This window comes from Saccopteryx bilineata, chromosome 1 (assembly GCF_036850765.1).
Source record: "Saccopteryx bilineata isolate mSacBil1 chromosome 1, mSacBil1_pri_phased_curated, whole genome shotgun sequence".
Taxonomy (NCBI): Eukaryota; Metazoa; Chordata; class Mammalia; order Chiroptera; family Emballonuridae; genus Saccopteryx; species Saccopteryx bilineata.
Window position 1 is genome coordinate 368,741,234 of NC_089490.1, and position 19,434 is coordinate 368,760,667.

General features: G+C 39.1%; 1 protein-coding gene across 4 annotated transcripts in view; it reads left to right on the plus strand.

Moving 5' to 3' along the window:
• The first annotated feature begins 217 nt into the window (after positions 1–217).
• Positions 218–19,434, plus strand: part of ANO5 (anoctamin 5) — a 94,948-nt gene continuing 75,731 nt past the window's right edge. For all 4 annotated transcript variants that reach the window (XM_066251136.1, XM_066251138.1, XM_066251137.1 and 1 more), the window contains exons 1-2: positions 218–406; positions 9,225–9,271. In XM_066251136.1, the coding sequence (XP_066107233.1) occupies positions 367–406; positions 9,225–9,271 (87 nt within the window). In that variant the 5' untranslated portion in view covers positions 218–366. The remainder of the gene's footprint in view (positions 407–9,224; positions 9,272–19,434) is intronic.

Genomic DNA, 19,434 nt, shown 5'->3' on the forward strand with positions numbered 1-19,434 from the left:
GCGGCCCCGGGGAACGTCGAGGGCGAGGAGAGGGAGCCGGAGGAGCCGCTTTCCGGCTTGTTCCTGGAGAAGCAGTGGGAGGGCCCCCAGGAGCGCTGCCGGGAGAGGGCGGTGAGGCGGAGGGACAAGGGCTCGGAGCGGGCGGGGCTCAAGTATTCACAGAAGACCCAGCGGCTGGGGGTCCCGGGGGCGGAGGAAACGTCGGAGCCCGAGGTCTCCCGAAAGGGGCTGAAGGGAACCCTAGCCGAGCGTTCTCCGGGGCGGCTACTCCGCGGGTCCTCGGTCAGAATCAGCATCCGCCCGGGAGCTGGCCAGCAGTCGCTGCATCCTGCCGCCTCCGTCAGTGTCATTAACGAGCTGGCGAAAATGGGCGACCCGAACGTCCTGGAAATGGTGCAGGAGGAAGGTAAGCAACGGCCGCGCGGTGCGGGAGGAGGGTCGGGCTCCGCGCGCAGACCCAGTCGTCGCAGGCGCAGGGATCCCGGGGGACGTTGGCGGCCCTGCGGCCTGGAGCCCGGGGACGTTCGCCGAGTCGCCGGCGCTGTGCGGGACGTGGATTGCAAGACGAATAGACTGAGCCCCGGGTGGGTGGGTGTCAGCGCCCCTTGGTTTCCTCCGCTGTTCTGGAAGCGCTGGACCTTGGTTCCGAGACCGCCCTCCTTTGCTCCGCGGAGCGGTGGGAAAATGCTGGGAGGCGAGGTGAGCGCGCTGGGCGTGGGGGCTTAGGGGTCCAGGCACCGGATACAAAGTCGCCTACGACAGCCACAGCTTAGGGTGCATGACAGGGGGCCCATGTGTGGGGAGCTGGCCCTTGAGTGCTTTTGCTTCTTTCTCTTTATGCCAATTACTGCTCGAGTTTTGCAATCTTGATTAATTTGGGAGAGGCAGAGGCTAAGGGTTGAGATTCTCTCGCACTTGGGAACGCTGCTTTACTACCAGCTTTCATTGAATCTTAAGTTGAGAAATGTTCCTCATTGTTTTCTAAGGCCTTTGCACAGACCTACAGGCTGTGGACCTATTTTAGTACACACCTTTTCCTAAAAATGCAGCTGTTCTTCTGGGGCTATCTCCAGGACCCTCAGTGATGCTCAGTTCCCTTGCTGACACTGTTTTCTTGTCTTGTTTAGTATTAGATCTAAAGATGAAAACAATTCTTTTAAGTGCTAAAATATCTAAGCAGTTTTACTATTTAGTCTTCAAAGGTACCAAGAAATGTAATGCATTATTGCATCCATCACCACTCTCTTAACAGTTTTATTGATATGATTTACATAGTATATAAGTCACTCATTTAGAGTGTATGATTCAGTGGCTTTTGGTATACTTACAGAGTTTTGCAATCATCACCCTAATTTTAGAACATTTTCATCACCCCAAATAGAAACCTCTTAGTAGTCACTCCCCATCCCCTTTTATCCTATTTTTTCCTCCCAGTTACTATATGAATTTACCTATTCTGGACACTTCGTGTAAACAGACTCAGATAATATGGGGTCATTTGTAACTGTCTTCTTTGCCTTAGCTTGATTTTGAAGTTCACCAATGTCGTAACTTATATCAGTGCATTATTTTTGATTGCCACATAATATTCCACACTTTATCCTTTTATCAGTTGGTGGACATTTAAGTTGTTTCCACTTTTTCTGCTAACTTAATGAATACTGCTAGGAATGTTCATGTGCAAGTTTTTGTATGGAATTATGTTTTTAATTTTTTGAGTATAGACCTAGGAGTGGAACTGCTGGATCATGTAGTATCTCTATAGTGAAAATTTTGAGAAACTGTCAAACTGTTTTTCAAGTATCTGTATCATTTTATAGTCCCACTAGCAATATTTAAGAGTTTCTATTTTTTTACATCCTCCTTAACATTTATCTGCCTTAATTGTCACCATTCTAGTGGTTTTGGAATGGTATTGCAGTGTGGTTTTGATTTGCATTTTCCCAGTAAATAATGTGTCACATATTTTTCCCAATGCTTATTAGCCATTCACATATCTTCTTTGGAGAAATGTTTATTCATATCCTCTGCCCACTTTAAAAAATTGAGTTATTTGTCATTTTATTTGCATTGTAAAAGTTTTTTATATATTCCATATATATATGATTTGCAAATCTTTTCTCAAATTCTCTGCAAAGCAACTGATCCTTTTTTAAGTCAAAAAATAATTTAAGGATAGAGGGAAATAAAATTATTGAAAAATTTCAGCTTTGACTAATGGCTTTGCTAAATGATGCAGTAAATTTGGTAAGGGAAATGATTGGAGTTCAGTGATGCAAAAGAAATCAAGTGACTTTTGAATGTATAAAATTAGAAGTCCTTTTCTATACTTATTTAATGGTTTCCTCCTTTGCTGAGAATTATTTTTGTTGTCATTTCAGTAATTCGAAGGTCTTAATAGGTATATTTTAATTTAAAGCATTTAATAATTCCTTATAGTCAGTCCTCCTGAAGTAAAGCTATGAGAAGGTACAGAAATATATCCTTCATTGAAAGAAGAGTGCAGGAAAAAATGTGAAGCATATAACTATCTATGTGTATTGAAAAAGAATCAACATGGCTTTGCAGAGATTGACCATTATTTTCTTTCAGATGTTAGAAGTGTGATCTAATTTAGCCTCGGGATAATCTTGCTTACTAGAATGTATCCTTAAATTAGTATTACTTCAGTGTGTATCATGTTGCATCTTGAGTTCTTCCCAGGAAAGTTTTAGAACTTTTCCCAAAAGAATTTCAGTTTTCCCTTTTCTTGGCAAAGGCCTTTGTAATTTAATTATAATCTCTTTCATTGTGATTGAAGCTTTGCTGCCAAATTGGGTGGAGATAGGAGAAAAGGATATTGATGTGGAATACCATATGTATTTGATGGTTGGTTCTGATGACTGCATTTGGCTAAACTACTGTTGCCTGTTTTGTTCACAGATCCAGAATCCAAGCACAGCAGGGTGGTGTGGATTGGAGAGCAGGGTCTAAGGAGCAGGGTGGTCCAGGCCGCTCAGATAACACTTATTTTTCTAAATGTTTTTCTTTCCCCTTTTTTTCTTAAATGAGAAGCGAGGAGACAGAGAGACAGGCTCCCTCATGCACCCCAACTGGGATTCACGGTGCAAACTTCCTAGGAGGCGATGCTCTGCTCATCTGGGGTGGTTGCTCTGTTGCTCGGCAACCGAGCTACTTTAGTGCCTGAGGCAAGGCCATGGAGGCATCCAACTTGCTCCAACTGAGTCATGGCTAGAGGAAGGGAAGAGAGAGAGAAAGAAAAGATAGAGGGAGAGGGGTGGAGAAGCAGATGGTCATTTCTCTTGTGTGCCCTGACTGGTGATTGAACCCGGGATATCCATATGCTGGGCTAGCACATTACTACTAAGCCAAACAGTCTGGGCCTAAATGTTTTTCTTTTTCTTTCTTTTTTTTTTTTTTGGTGTGTGATAGAGAAAGAGAGAGACTGAGAGAGGGACAGATATGGACAGACAGGCAGGAAGGGAAAGAGATGAGAAGCATCAATTCTTTGTTGCAGCACCTTAGTTGTTTGTTGATTGCTTTCTCATATGTGCCTTGGGGCTACAGGAGACTGAATGACCCCTTGCTCAATCCAGTGACCTTGGGCTCAAGCTGGTGAACCTTGCTCAAACCAGATGAGCCCACACTCAAGCTGGTGACCTCAGGTTTTCGAACCTGGATACTCCTCATCCCAGTCCAATGGTTTATCCACTGTGCCACCGCTGGTCAGGCTAAATGTTTTTCAATATGTCAATTATTTTCCTAGATTGATTTTACTGCCCATTATTAAGACCTCTGTTATTGCTAGGGTTGTATGAAAAGTGCATTGCAGTAAGGATGTCTATTTTTTTTTATTACAGTTTACATTCAATATTATTTTGTATTAGTTTTAGATTTACAACATAGACGATCATATACTTTACAGTGTTCCCTCTAGCATTTCTGGAATCCATCTGGCACCATACATAGTCATTACAGTATTATTCAGTATATTGTCTATGCTGTACCTTATATCCCATGACTATTTTGTAACTACCAATCTGTGCTTCTCAGTCCCTTCACTTTTTTCACCCAGTCTCATAACCTTCCTTTCTTCTGGCAACCATAGTTTGTTCTTTGTATCTATGTGACTTTTCCTATTTTGTTTGTTCTTAAGATTACTTATATAAGTGAAAACACAATATTTGTCTTTCTCTTACTTATTTCACTTGGCATAATACCCTCTAGGTCCATCCATGTTGTCTCAGATGGTAAGATTTCATTCTAATTTATGACTGAGTAATAATCCATTGTGTATATGTACTACCACTTTTTTTTTTAATAATTTTTCTGAAGTGAGAAGTGGGGAGGCAGAGAGACAGATTCCCACATGCAACTGACCAGGACCCACCCGGCATGCCCACTGGGGAGCAATGCTTTGCCCATTTGAGGCGTTGCTTTATTGCAACTGGAGCTATTCTAGCTCCTGAGGCAGAGGCCATGGAGCCATCCTCAGTGCCTGGGCCAACTTTGCTCTAGTGGAGCCTCGGCTGTAGGAGGAGAAGAGAGAGATAGAGAGAAAGGAGAGGGGGAAGGGTGGAGAAGCAGATGAGCGCTTCTCCTGTGTGCACTAGCCGGGAATCGAACCTAGGATTTCCACATGCCAGGCTGACGTTCTGCCACTAAGCCAATCAGGCAGGGCCTGTACCACCACTTTTTTACCCACTTGTGTATTGATGGGCAGTTGGGTTGCTTCTGTATCATGGCTATTGTAAATAAAGATGCAGTGAACATAGGAGTGCATATAGTCTTTTGAAGTAGTGTTCTTGAGTTTCTTCAGATGTATTCCCAGAAGTGGAATCACTGGGTCATAAGGCAGTTCCATTTTTAATTCTTTGAGGAATTGCCATACTGTTTTCTGTAGTGTATGGGTGCACCAATCTGCATTCCCACCAACTGTGCACAAGGGTTCCCTTTGCGGGTTGCAACACCTTAGTTGCTCATTGATTACTTTCTTTTTTTTTTTTTTTTTTTTTTACAGAGGCAGAGATAGACAGGGACAGACAGACAGGAACGGAGAGAGATGAGAAGCATCAATCATCAGTTTCTCGTTGCGCGTTGTGACTTCCTAGTTGCTCATTGATTGCTTTCTCACATGTGCCTTGACCGCGGGCCTTCAGCCGACCGAGTAACCCCCTGCTGGAGCCAGCGACCCTGTGTCTAAGCTGGTGAGCTCTTTGCTCAAGCCAGATGAGCCCGCGCTCAAGCTGGCGACCTCAGGGTCTCGAACCTGGGTCCTTCCGCATCCCAGTCTGACGCTCCATCCACTGCGCCACCACCTGGTCAGGCTGATTACTTTCTCATATGTGCCTTGACTGTGGGCCTTCAGCAGATCAAGTAACCCCTTGCTCGAGCCAGCAACCTTGGGCTCAAGCTGGTGAGCTTTTGTTCAAACCAGATGAGCCCGCGCTCAAGCTGGCGACCTCAGGGTCTCGAACCTGGGTCTTCCACATCCCAGTCAGATGCTCTATCCACTGTGCCACCGCCTGCGTCAGGCAGGGCTCCCTTTTTTTTCCACATCCTTACCAGCACTTGTTTGTTGATTTATTTATTTATTTAGGAGAAAAAGGGGAGAGAGAGAGAAGCATCAACTTGTTGTTGTTCCGAGTTATATACCTATTGATTGTTTCTCAAATGTGCTCTGACCAGAGCTTGAACTGGCAATCTCAGGGTTAAGCTGGTACTTTTGGGATAGAGCAGACCCTGGGATTAAGCCTGCGACTTCGGTGTTCCTGGATAAGGCTCTCTCCATTGCATCACCAGCCAGAGCACTTGATTGTTGGTTTATTAATGATAGCCATTCTGACAGGTGTGAGGTGATACCTCACTGTGGTTTTAATTTGTATTTCTCTGATGATTAGTAATGTTGAACATCATTTTTTGTTTGTTTGTTTAGGAAGAGATACATAGAGGGACAGATAGGGATAGACAGACAGGAAGGGAGAGATATGAGAAGCATCAGTTCTTTGTTGCAGTACCTTAGTTGTTCATTGATTGCTCTCTCATATGTGCCTTGATGGGGGAGGGGGTTCCAGGTATGCCAATGACCCTTTGCTCAAGCCAGCAACCTTGGGCTCAAGCCAGCAACCTTAGGCTTCAAGCTAGTGATCTTTGGGCTCAAGCCGGTGACTTTGGGGTCATGTCTATGATCCCATGCTCAAGCCAGATGAGCCTGCACTCCAGTCAGTGACCTTGGGGTTTCGAACCTGGCTCCTCTGCATCCCAGGTTGAGGCCTTATCCACTGCTCTACCACCTGGTCAGGCTGAACATCTTTTGATATGTCCTTTGGCCATCTCTATGTCCCCTTTGGAAAAGTGTCTGTTCAGGTCCTTTGCCTATTTTTAAATTTGTTTGTTTTGTTTGTTTGTTTGTTTTTGGTGTTGTATGCATTCTTTCTAAAGTTTGGGTATTAACTTCTAATCAGATGTATTGTTCTCCCATTCAGTGGATTGTCTTTTCATTTTTTTGGTTTTCTTTGCTGTGCAAAAACATTTTAGTTTTATATAGTCCTATTTTTTTTCTTTTGTTTTTCATGCCGAAGGAGATATATCAGAAAAAATATTACTAAGAGAAATGCCTGAGATTCTACTACCTATGTTTTCTTATAAGAGTTTTATGGTTTCAAGCCTTACATTTAAGTCTTTAATCCATTTTGAACTATTCTCAAAACGTTTTTAGAATTGATAAATTCAGTAAATAGCAGGATACAAAAAAATATCCAAAAATTAGTTGCATTAGTATATGCCAGTAGTAAATTATTAGCAAAGGAAACTAAGAAAACAGTTCATTTACAACTGCATCCAAAAAAATGCCTAGGAATAAATTTAACCAAGGAGGGCGTATTTTTTTTTAACGTCGACAATTCAGTAGATTTTTGGAAACTTGGCTCTAAGTATATGTTTCTTCCTGGAGTTTAATGACACAGTTATGAAAACAAAAATGTTGGTTGAAGAAGGCTGAGAAAGACTACTTTTACTTCTGGTATTTTAAAATATAAACAGGTTTCTTAGAGTAAATTTAATGAAACAGTTAAGCCTAGATCTTATATATTACGTATTTCCTAAAGCATCTTTAAAAAGTAAATATGAGAATGATAAACAATTGACTTACATGTAGTAGGCTTTCTTCCCAGAGAGAGAATGTTAACATTTTGCCTTTAGACATGACAGTTAATATTTCTTGGATATGTTACATTTTCTCAGTTTATTTTCTTGACAGTTGAATACATTAGTAATCAGTGATCTCCAATTAGCTGTTTTCCCACTAAAATTTTTTTTAATGTTTATTTCAGAGATTTTAGAGAGAGGAAAGCAGAGAGCAGTAGAGAAACAGGAATATTGATCTCTTCCTATATGTGCCCTGACCAGTGATTGAACCAGCAACCTCTGAGCTTCAAGAAGATGCTCTAACCAACCAAGTTATCTGACCAGGGCCCCCACTAATAATTTTTAAAATGAAATTCCAAGGGAAAATGTCATAGAACACTTAAATAGTTATGTAAATAAATACTGCTAGTAAAATATCAGTGTCGGTGGAGTTGAACTATTAACTGGTTGACATAAGAATGATGTTCTGATTTGAAATATTAATTCTTCGGCTGATTTATGATACATCTAGCATTGGAAAGGACAGTTTAAGGGTTTAACAACAGGAAAGGCAGTTTCAAAGTTGAATGTAAAGTTGTTTACATCTTTATAGCCACGTTAAATATTATATTTAATCAACCACCTGTTCTTTGGTAATGTGAATATTTGATGACATATATAATTGGTCTTTAAACCACACAGCATCTGCGTGGGTCCACGTATACGTATGTGTTTTTTCAATACATATTGCCAATGAGTATTCCTTAGGATTTTCCTAATAACTTTTTTTTTGGTTTTTTACTTTATCATAAGAACACAGTATGCACTACCAATAACACACAAAATGTGTGTTAATCAACTGTGTATATTATCTATAAGGCTTTCTGTCAACAGTAGGCTTTTAATAGTTGAGTTTTTGGAGAGTCAAAAGTTATATGAAGAGTTTTGACTATAGGAGGCAGGTGTCAGTTCCCCTAATCCTTGTGTTGTTCAGGGGTCAAGTGTGTTTTCATTTTATGCAGCTGGAAGGAGTGTAAACTGAGAAGAACATTTGGTAAATGCAAGGTCTATTTTTGGGCTCTGGGTTTGCAGGAGTGTGTATTCTTAGTAATGTGCTTTCAGTGAGAACTTGAAGCTCATTCTTCAGGCTGACTTTACTATGGCATGTGTGAACATCTGATTTTGTGTGTCTATTCAGTGCACACAGCTCAGTTGTGAACTGTACATCTATATAGTACTCATGATGGGTACTATATAATGTTTTATACTATTTTTCAAATGTTTTACTTATATTTTTAATCTTAATAGATGAGAAAACCTACATTTGAAAAGGTTAAGTGTTTAGCTGTAGGCACAATCATTTCCCACTTTGCTTACGATAACTTTAACTTTTAACAAAAAGAACTGAATACGAAAGAAATTTTTTTATCTTTATTTTGGCACTCGAAAACTTATCCTAAAGAAATTAAAAGCTTTGAAAATGACCAAAAGACTAGATTACGTCCTGATAATAATAACAAGAATAACTAACACTGATTGACCTCCTCTGTGCCCGTGACTGCATGAAAGCACTTTACATGCATTATCTCATTTAAGGCAGGCATGAACCCTGTGAGGTAAACATCAATGCCACTTAAGCGATATTTGATAACTTGAAATTTATGCTGTATTCTTAACTGCAACCAATTTGGGTCAACTCCAGGAAAAGCTGCTGATAGAATGTTAAATCTCACATGGTAAGAACTAAGAGATAGCGATGGGCATCCCTGTTCGATGTTTTCTTCTCAGCAGTTTTGTGGTAATGTATTTAGTAACTGCATTTATCAGTTTAGTTTATTTCTCAGTTGGTACAGTTATATCCTACATATCAGTATTTGATGTTTTTCTCCACAATTATTGACAGTTTTTGGTACTGACTTCTTTTGGAGGCTATTTTGAACAACTTAACTCCCGGAAGATCTTGGGCATTTTCTTCCACTCCTTTTTTCTTTGAACTTTTTGGTTTGAATTTTAAATTTCTATTTTCTCTAGGTGCAGACTCTTAACATATTCTGATAAATTGGCCATTTTAACATGTTTGGTTTTTTTTCTTAATTTAGAAAGAAGAATCAGTAGGGAAGTAGACTACACTTTTAACACAAGTGAGGTAAGTTTAATATATATATATATTAGCATCCTGTAAGTCAAAACAAAAAATCGAGACTAGGTTAGAAATGTACTTCATATGAATACTTAGGTCTTTGTACTTCAGTTATTTACTTACACTATATTCTTTTTATTTTGTCCTCTAACATATTCATTTTTAGTAAGTAAAGCAAATTTCATGTTCATGCAGATTTAATATTGGGTCTCTCTAGATGTGTGGGAGCAGACACGAGCTTGGACTGTTTTCAGGCTCCCTGTGACATAAACTCAGAATGCCAAGTCTTCATACGCAAGATAATAGTATTTGGCTGAACACTTTGTTAGAGATAATGCAGTATAATACCTGACAGGTTTTTATTTGTTGTTGCAGTTATTAGTATGTGTTTAATTGTTATTGATGACTCTGCCAGGGTTCAAGTGATTCAGCCTAAGTAAACATATTAAATAACAGAATAAATAATAAAAATCAAATACTACCTGGAAAAATACAAATTTTTCTTAACCAAAGGCCTCTTATTTTATTTCTATAAACTTGCAAAAAGATACCAACAATTAGGAATTTTTGTCTATAGAATATAAGCATTCTGAAGGTATTTTAGATAAAGTAATCTTTCTGGTGGGCTCTGTTTGACCCAGAGGAATAGTGTCAGAGGTACATGTCCCTGAACTGGGAAAGGGGTGTCCAGCAAGATAAAAAAAAAATCTTTAAAAATAGCTTTTTAGGAATGACTGAAATTCCCACCCTGGGAAAGAAAACCTACCAGAGTAGGTTGGCTGTGTGCTAGTTAGCTGGATAAACTGGCTGGACAAGCCGGTTGACTTAAGAGTCCTAGAAGTTCTGTGATTCCTTTAAAAGCTCAGTTACCAAAATGCTGAGAGAAAAAGAATAGGAAAACTGACAGGACTATCAAAAATCATATAGTCCAGTAATTTTTACAGTGTAATTTGTACACCATCTGAATAAGAATTACATGGAAAATTTTCTTAAAATGCACACTCTTGGGGCCAACCTCAGATTACTCATCATGTAGCATTCAGGATAAAGTTAAGAAGTCATGATTTTTAAAAAAAAGCACCTAGGTGATTCTTGTTGCCATTAAAATTTGAAAAGCACTGTCATAAAGTAGTCTCCACAACTAAAGTGATGTAATGTGACGCAGAGAACATATTTTTTTTTTAAATAAATTTTTATTAATGGTAATGGGATGACATTAATAAATCAGGGTACATATATTCAAAGAAAACATGTCTAGGTTATTTTGTCATCAAATTATGTTGCAAACCCCTCGCCCAAAGTCAGATTGTCCTCCGTCACCCTCTATCTAGTTCTCTGTGCCCCTCCCCCTCCCCCTAACTCTCTCCCTCCCTCCCTCCCATGTCCTCCCTCCCCCCCCACCCTTGGTAACCACCACACTCTTGTCCATGTCTCTTAGTCTCATTTTTATGTTCCACCAATGTATGGAATCATGTAGTTCTTGTTTTTTGCAGAGAACATATTTATTGAGTCGACGATTATGTAGAAAATTAAGAACATGAACAACTTAAGTTTTCATGTCTTTAGAGCAGACTGAGACAGGTTTATGTTATGAGATTGAACCAATTTAAATGATGATAAGTATAGTATTGTCCTTTTCACTTTGGTCATATTAACATAATACACTTTTCACAGATCTTTATATATATTTTCCAAGTTAACTTCAATTATAGTTCACATTCTTTGCTTTTGTTTGTCTTTCATATTTATATATACTCCAGACTTAAACTTCTATAACAGAAATTTAAAACAGGAGTTGCTGAAATCAAATGTTGACTGGTTGACATGCTAAGGGTATTCTGATTTGAAATAGTCATTGTTTAGCTGAATTACAATACAATCAGTATTGGAAAAGACAGTTAAGGGTTTGGCAATGGAAAAGGTAGGTCCTATGACAATGTGTCCCTCCTGCATACTAATCTACAGGGAATCAGTGGAGAACACAAGTAGGTAGACTTTCACTCTCACCAGTAGTAGCAAGGTGCTCAGTTCTTTTCTGCTGCATTGTCATTGTGGTCAGAAGTAGCCTGGAGGGAAGCCAGAAGTTTCACTACTGTCTTGAAATAGAGAAGCCACGGCCATACCACTCCCTGCTGTGGTGACAATGGAGGCCAAGTAGGCAGCAATAAGAGGGCACCCATTGCCTTTCCAGCCTAGCTGAGATCATTGAAGGCCTAATGGTGAGCCTGACCTTCTACCACTACTCCACAGTAATGAGAAACCCCCCAGCACCCACCACCTCTTTATATCCACAGAGGCTGAGTGGAGAACTTGGGATTCTATCTCCACCAGGTTGTAAGGCATCATTTTACTTACCCCACCAGAGTGATGTCAGAGGAGACTTAACAAATATTCCTTTTTAGTAAAACAAAAAACTTAAATTAAACATAGAGTTTTAAAACACAACACCCTAGAAGTTTAGATTTCTATGGAAAAATCACATATAATACCAAGAACCCGAAGGATATCAACTTGAATGAGAAAAGACAATCAGCAGATACTAATGCTGAGGCTACACAGATGGTAGAATTATCTGATTAAGATTTTAAAGCAATTCTTATACAAATGCTTCAATGAGCAATTGTGAACATGTTTGAAGCATAAAAAATAGTCTCAGCAAAAATATAACAAGTTTTAAAGAAAAATATTGAAAATCTTAGAAATGAAAAATAGAATAACAACAACAAAAAAAACCCACAACTCAATAGCAGGTGAAATGGATAGAGGAAAGGATCACTGAATTGGGAGTTAGAATAGAAACGACCCAGTCAGGGGTCCTTGGGTTATGACACAGTTCTGTTTCTACAACAGTGACGTAACCTGAATTTTGGTGTAAGTCAAAAGACACCCCAGCCTAAGTCACTTACCTATCCTAACACAGTTATAAAATCATAATGTAGAACATAAAAATACAACTAAGCCACAGAAAAAGAAAAAGGACATAAATATACTGAACTGTAGTAACAAAAAAAATGAGTGTAAAAAAAAGTTCCTTACCTTGATTCCTGTGGTTGGCTTGCACACTGGAGGGGGCATTACAAGGTGGGAGAGAGTAACTTATTGGGAGGAGGAAGCTGGAGAGGCAGGAGAACCTGCAGAAGGTGCTGGAGATACTGGGTCAGGTGAATCAGAATTGCCTAAGGAACATGCAAGAGATGCTGAAGATGATTCTACCTGACTACAGATGTTTCATCTTGGGAAGCAGCTGATATAGAGGGTGCAGGATCTGTTGCAGGCCTTTCTGCCTTAGAGAATTGTTCCAGGCTAGTCTGGAACTACTTTGCTTATGTAGTCTGAAAGTACGACACTAACAGTGTAAGCCAAAACTCATGTCTCAATTGTTTTAAGTTTTTATGGGAGTGAGCGTCGTAAACTCCAGACGTCATCTGTCGAGTCTGTCGTAACCCAAGGACCCCTTGTATAAACCAAAGAGAGAAGATGAAGAAAGAAAAGAACAGAGCCTCAGGCGCCTGTGGGACTATTACAGAAGATCTTGTATTTATGTTATTGAAGTCCTGAGCTAGGAGGCAGTGGGCTAAGAAAATGCTTGAAGGGATAATAAATAGCTGGAAATATAGCAATTTGTCAGAATACATAAACCCACAGATTCTGAAGCTGAGGGAATGGCAAACAGGATGAACCCAAAGAAGTTTGCATCAACTAAGTTAAAACTAGTTCAGAAAACTAAAGACAAGAAAGAATACTTTGAAAGCGGGGAGAGATGAAAAATACTTTAACTATCAGGGAAAAGTAATTAAAGTGACAGTAGCTTTCTCATCAGAAACCTGGGCAAGTCTTACACTTGTTTGAAGTGCCCAAAATGGCAATCCAGAATTCTACAGCCTGTGGAAATAGTTTTCGGGAATGAACAGAAAATCAGGACATTCTCAAATAAAGAAAGACCAAAAATAGTTCTACCAGCACATCTACTCATCAGTTAAAAAACTATACTTTGAAATATACTCAAAAACTGTTTAGATGTATAAAAATTGAATTATTAAGAGTTCTAATAACCCACAGAAGTTATGAAAAAAAATAGAGAAGCATAATAGAGAACAAACAGAAAACAAAACAGATAATAACATGGCAGAATTCATTCTTTTTTTTTTTGTATTTTTCCGAAGCCAGAAACGGGGAGGAAGTCAGACAGACTCCCACATGTGCCCGACCGGGATCCACCCGGCGTGCCCACCAGGGGGTGATGCTCTGCCCATCTAGGGCGTTGCTCTGCTGCAACCAGAGCCACTCTAGCGCCTGAGACAGAGGCCACAGAGCCATCCTCAGCACCCGGGCAAACTTTGCTCCAATAGAGCCTCGGCTGCGGGAGGGGAAGAGAGAGACACAGAGGAAGGAGAGGGGGAGGGGTGGAGAAGCAGATGAGTACTTCTCCTGTGTGCCCTGGCCGGGAATTGAACCCGGGACTCATGCACGCCAGGCCGACGCTGTACCACTGAGCCAACTGGTCAGGGCCAAAATTAATTCTTAATACATCAATAATGATATGAAAGAATATGTAAATAGTTTAAATACATCAATTAAATGACAGATTTGCAAAGTGAATTAAAAACATGAAAGTAAAAGGATGAAAAGTACATAGGATGGCTGAAAATATATACAAACATTAATAGGAAACAGGAGTATTAAGTTAATATAAAAGTACCACTTTGTACGAAGAAAATTACCATGGCCAGAGCAGAACATTATATAATGATTAAAACTGTTCATCCAACATTAAGTTGTATCAATATTTAAGTTGCAGGTACCAAGTAAATAGCATTATGGTATGTGAAACAAAAAAGTAGATATAATGGAAAGGAGTAATGCACAAATCTATAGTTACACGGGAGAATTCACTTCTTTTTCAATGATAGATAGTAGAACTAAAGAGAAAAGCAGTAAGAATATAGATTAATACAGCAACCAACAGGATATAATTGACATTTATAGACTACTTTACTTGACAACAAGAGAAAACACATTGATTTCAAGTACTTATGGAACGAACATTTGCCAAGATAGACCATATCCTGGGCCTGGGCCATTAAACACATCTCAACGAAATAGAAATAATGGAAATCACAGAGTGTGTTCTTTGATTGTAATGAATCAATCTAATTAGTAATAGAATAACAGGAACATCAACAATTGAAAACTAAACAACATACTTCTAAATAGTCCATGGGTGAAAGAAAATCTCAAGGAAAAACAAAAAAAAATTGAACTGAATAAAAGTGAAAATGTAACATTAACATTTGAGGGTTGTAGACAAAACAATGCAGAAAGGGAAATTAGTACCACTAAATGTTTATGTTAATGAAAAGAAAATGTCTCAAATCAAGAATAATCTTTCATCTCAAGAAATAAGAGCAAAATAAAAATAAAGATGACAGTAGAAATCAATTAACTAAAGAAAATTATTGAAACAAAAAGCTTGTTTTTTGAAAAAGGTAATAAAATTGACAAACTTTAAGGTAGACCAAAAAAAAAAAAAAAAAGGTGTATGTGAGAGAAAGAGAGACAGAGAAAGAAAGAGAGAGGACACATATAACCAATATCAGGAGTAAAACAAGGCATATCACTATAGACTATAGCTATAAAAAGATAAAGGAATACTAAGAATAACTCTCTCTATATATGTGACAACTTAGATGAAATGAAAAAATTACTCAAAAGGCACAAACTACCACAACCCATTCAATATGAAATCAGTTTGAATAGTCCTATAATTATTAAGAAAATCAAATGTATAATTAAAATTTTTTCAAATTTTTTCCCCCAAAGAAATCTTTAAGCCAAAATCACTTCACTGGAGAATTCTACCAGATTTTTTTTTTTAGATTTTATTTATTCATTTTTATTAGAGAGAGAGAGGGAGAGATAGAGAAAGAACAGGGGGAGCAGGAAGCATCAACTCCTATATGTGTCTTGACCAGGCAAGCCCAGGGTTTTGAACTGGCGACCTCAGCATTCCAGGTCGACACTTTATCCACTGCGCCACCACAGGTCAGGCTCTACCAAATGTTTAAAGAATAACTAACACCAGTCTTATAGAGTATCTTCCAGAAAATAGAATAGGAATAAATAATTTTCAATTCATTTTAGAGGTTTGCATTACCTTGGTACTACAGCAAACAAAGAAAGTACAGAAAAAGAATACTGCATACAGCTAGCAGTCAGGACCATAGATACACAAATCCTTAATAAAATATCAACAAATAGCATATGAAAATAATTTAGTAACATGACCAAGTAGAATTTATTCCAATGATGAAAGGCTCATTTGTTATTCAAAAATCAGTGAGGTACTTCATCATTTTTATTTATTTATTTATTTATTTATTTTTACAGAGACAGTGAGTGAATCAGAGAGAGGGATAGACAGGGACAGACAGACAGGAACGGAGAGAGATGAGAAGCATCAATCATTAGTTTTTCATTGCGCGTTGCAACACCTTAGTTGTTCATTGATTGCTTTCTCATATGTGCCTTGACTGCGGGCCTTCAGCAGACCGAGTAACCCCTTGCTTGAGCTAGCGACCTTGGGTCCAAGCTGGTGAGCTTTGCTCAAACCAGATGAGTCTGCATTCAAGCTGGCGACCTCGGGGTCTCGAACCTGGGTCCTTCCACATCCCAGTCCGACGCTCTATCCACTGCACCACCTCCTAGTCAGGCTTTAAAAGGCTAAAAAATAAAAATTACATGGTTTTATCTATTTCTTCAGAAAAAATACACTTATCTAAATTAAATGCTTATATATATAATCTCAGAAAAGTAGGAATAGAAAGGAACTTCCTTACCTGATAAAGAACATCTACAAAACACCTACAGTAGCATCATATTTAACAGTGAAAGACGATGCTTTGCCCCATGATCAGGAAAACAGCAAGGCTGTCTTCACTTACCACTTCTAAACATAGTACTGAAAGTCTTGCAGTAAGGCAAGAACATAAAAGGATTATGACTCCAAAAAGAATAAATTAAACTTTCCTATTTGTGGACAAACTGATGTTCTAAATAGAAAATCCCAAGAAATCTACAAAAAAACCCAAACCCCCAAAGCAAAATAATAATAAAAACAACAAAACCAAAATTCTGGCTCTCATAAAACTAAGAAATGAATTTCATACAGAAATTAATTGCATTTCTATTTATGAGCAGTGAACATGTGGAAGCTCCAACTGGTATATAGCTTACAGCAATTCCCATCAAAACCTCAACAAGACTTTGTAGTTAGAGATGAAATGTTTCTAAGATGTATATGGAACTGCAGTGGAAGTAGAAGGGCTAAAACAATTTTCAAAAAAGAAGAAAGTGGAAGGCATCAGTCTATTCAATTTAAAGACTTTTTAACTGCATTCTTTTTTAGATTTATTTTTCAATTGCAGTTTACATTTAATATTTTTCTTTTTAGTTTCAGGTATATAGCTTCTGACAGATGTGAGGTAATATCTCATTTAACTTACATTTCTTTAATCAAGATTGTGGTATTTTCAGAGAGAGGTTCATAGATTAAGGATCAGAATAGAGACTGAAGTTAGAGCCTCACACAAGTACAGGCAAATGATTTTTAAATAAATGTGCAAAAAGCAATTCAATGGAGAAAAGAGTCTCTTTAGCAAATGGTGCTGGAGCACTTGAATACCCATAGTCAGAATCATGAACTTCAACCTAAACCTCACTTCTTGTATAAAAAATAATGCAATGTTGATCACAGATTAAAACTATAAAACTTTCAAGGAAAAATAGAAGAAAATATTTAGAAACTAGGTCTAGGTGAAGAATTATTAGACATGACACCCCCCAAAAATGGACTTTATCAAACATAAGAACTTCTGTTCTGTGAAAGATCCTGTTAAGAATATACAAGCTACAGACTGGGGAAAACAAAAATATATATATATGTGGGCATCATATATCTGATAAAGAACTCGTATCTATTGTGTATAAAGAAACAGCAAAACCTGCCTTGGCCGATTGGCTCAGTGGTAGAGCGTTGGCCAGGCATGTGGATGTCCCAGGTTCCATTTCTCGTCAGGGCACATAGGAGAAGTGCCCTTCTGCTTCTCCATCTTTCCTTCTCTCCTTTCTCTCTCTCTCTTTCCTTCCTTCAGCCAAGGCTCCATGGTAGCAAAGTTGGCCCGGGTGCTGAGGATGGCTCCATTGCCTCCACCTCAGGTGCTAGAATGGCTCCAGTTGCAACAAAACAACACCCCAGGTGGGCAGAGCATTGCCCCCTAGTGGGCTTGCTGTGTGGATTCCAGTTGAGCACATGTGAGAGTCTGCCTTTCTACTTCCCTGCCTCTCACTTCAGAAAAATACAAAAAAAATTAAAAAAGAAAGAAACAGCTAAACCCAATATTGTTAAAAAACAAAACAGAAAAGAAACCAACCCGCCTGACCAGGCGGTGTCACAGTGGATAGAGTGTCGAACTGGGATGCGGAAGGACCCAGGTTTGAGACCCTGAGATCGCCAGCTTGAGCGCAGGCTCATCTGGCTTGAGCAAAAAGCTCACCAACTTGAACCCAAGGTTGCTGGCTTGAGGAAGGGGTTACTCGTTCTGCTGAAGGCCCGTGGTCAAGGCACATATGAGAAAGCAATCAATGAACAACTAAGGTGTTGCAATGAAAAACTGATGATTGATGCTTCTCATCTCGCTCTGTTCTGGTTTGTCTGTCCTTGTTTATCCCTCTCTCTGATTCTCTCTCTGTCCCTGTAAAAAAGAAAAAAGAAAAGAAACCAACCCAAGTGAGCAAGGTGCACAATGAGGTATTTCTCTAAAAAGGACATATGGATGGCAAATAAACTCATGACAAGATGTTCAGTATCACTAGCCATTAGGGAATTGCAAAATTAGACCAAAGTGAGATATCAGTATACTCCCCTTTAGAAGAGCTGAAATGGAAAATAGTGACACCACCAAATACTGAAGAGGATGCAGAGACACTGGATCTCTTATAAATTGCTGGTGGAATGTAAAATGGTACAGTTGCTCTGGAAAACTGTTGGACAGCCTGACCAGGTGGTGGTGCAGTGAATAGAGTGTTGGACTGGGACGTGGAGGACCCAGGTTTGAAACCCCGAGCTCACCGGTTTGAGTGCAGGCTCATTTGGTTTGAGCTCACCAGTTTGAGCCCAAAGTTACTAGCTTGAGCAAGGAATCACACGGTCTACTGTAGTGCTCCCCCCCAACCCCCCATCAAGGCACATATGAGAAAGCAATCAATGAACAACTAAGGAGCCACAGTGAAGAATTGATGCTTCTCATCTTTCTCCCTTCCTGTCTGTCTGTCCCTGTCACTCTCTCTGTCTCTGTCACAAAAACAACAACAAAACAGAAACTGTTGGACAGTTTCTTTAGAAACTAAGGATACACTTACACTATAACTTAGTAACTAATCTCTTGGGCATTTATCACACAGAAATGAAAACTTATATTCACACAAAACCTATGCACAAATGTTGATAACAGTTTTATTTGTAGTAGCCCGAAGTGGAAACCACCCAAATGTTCTGACGTAGGTTGACTGGTTAAACAAATTGGCACCACACCGTGAAATACTACCCACCAATAAAAAAGAACAACCTAGCTGAATACAGTGAGTTGGAGAAAGATCACTTACTGTATAATTCTATATTTATGGCCCTCTTGAAATACAGAGATGGAGAACAAATTAGTGGTTGGTTGGGGTTATGATGTTGAAGGGGAGGAAAGCAGACTACTTTAAATGGGTAGCACACGGAAGATCTTTATGATGGAACAGCTCTTTTTTTGTTTTGTTTTGTCATTTTAATTTTTTAAATTGATATTAGAGAGAGAAGAAGGGAGAGAGAGAAAGTGACACAGGAACATTAATCTGTTCCTGTATGTGCCCTGATCAGGGATTGAACTGACAACCTCTGCACTCTGGGACGAAACTCTAACCAACTGAGGCTATTCAGCCGGGGCGGAGCAGCTCTCTATCTTGATCTTACTTGAATATATATGTGATACAATGATTGATCTGTACACATACATTGTACTCATGTCGGTTTCTTGGTTTTGACATTGTACTATAGTTAGTAAAGGTAAACATTTGGGGAAACTGAGTGGAGAGTTCATAGAATCTCTCTACTACCTTGTAGATTCCTG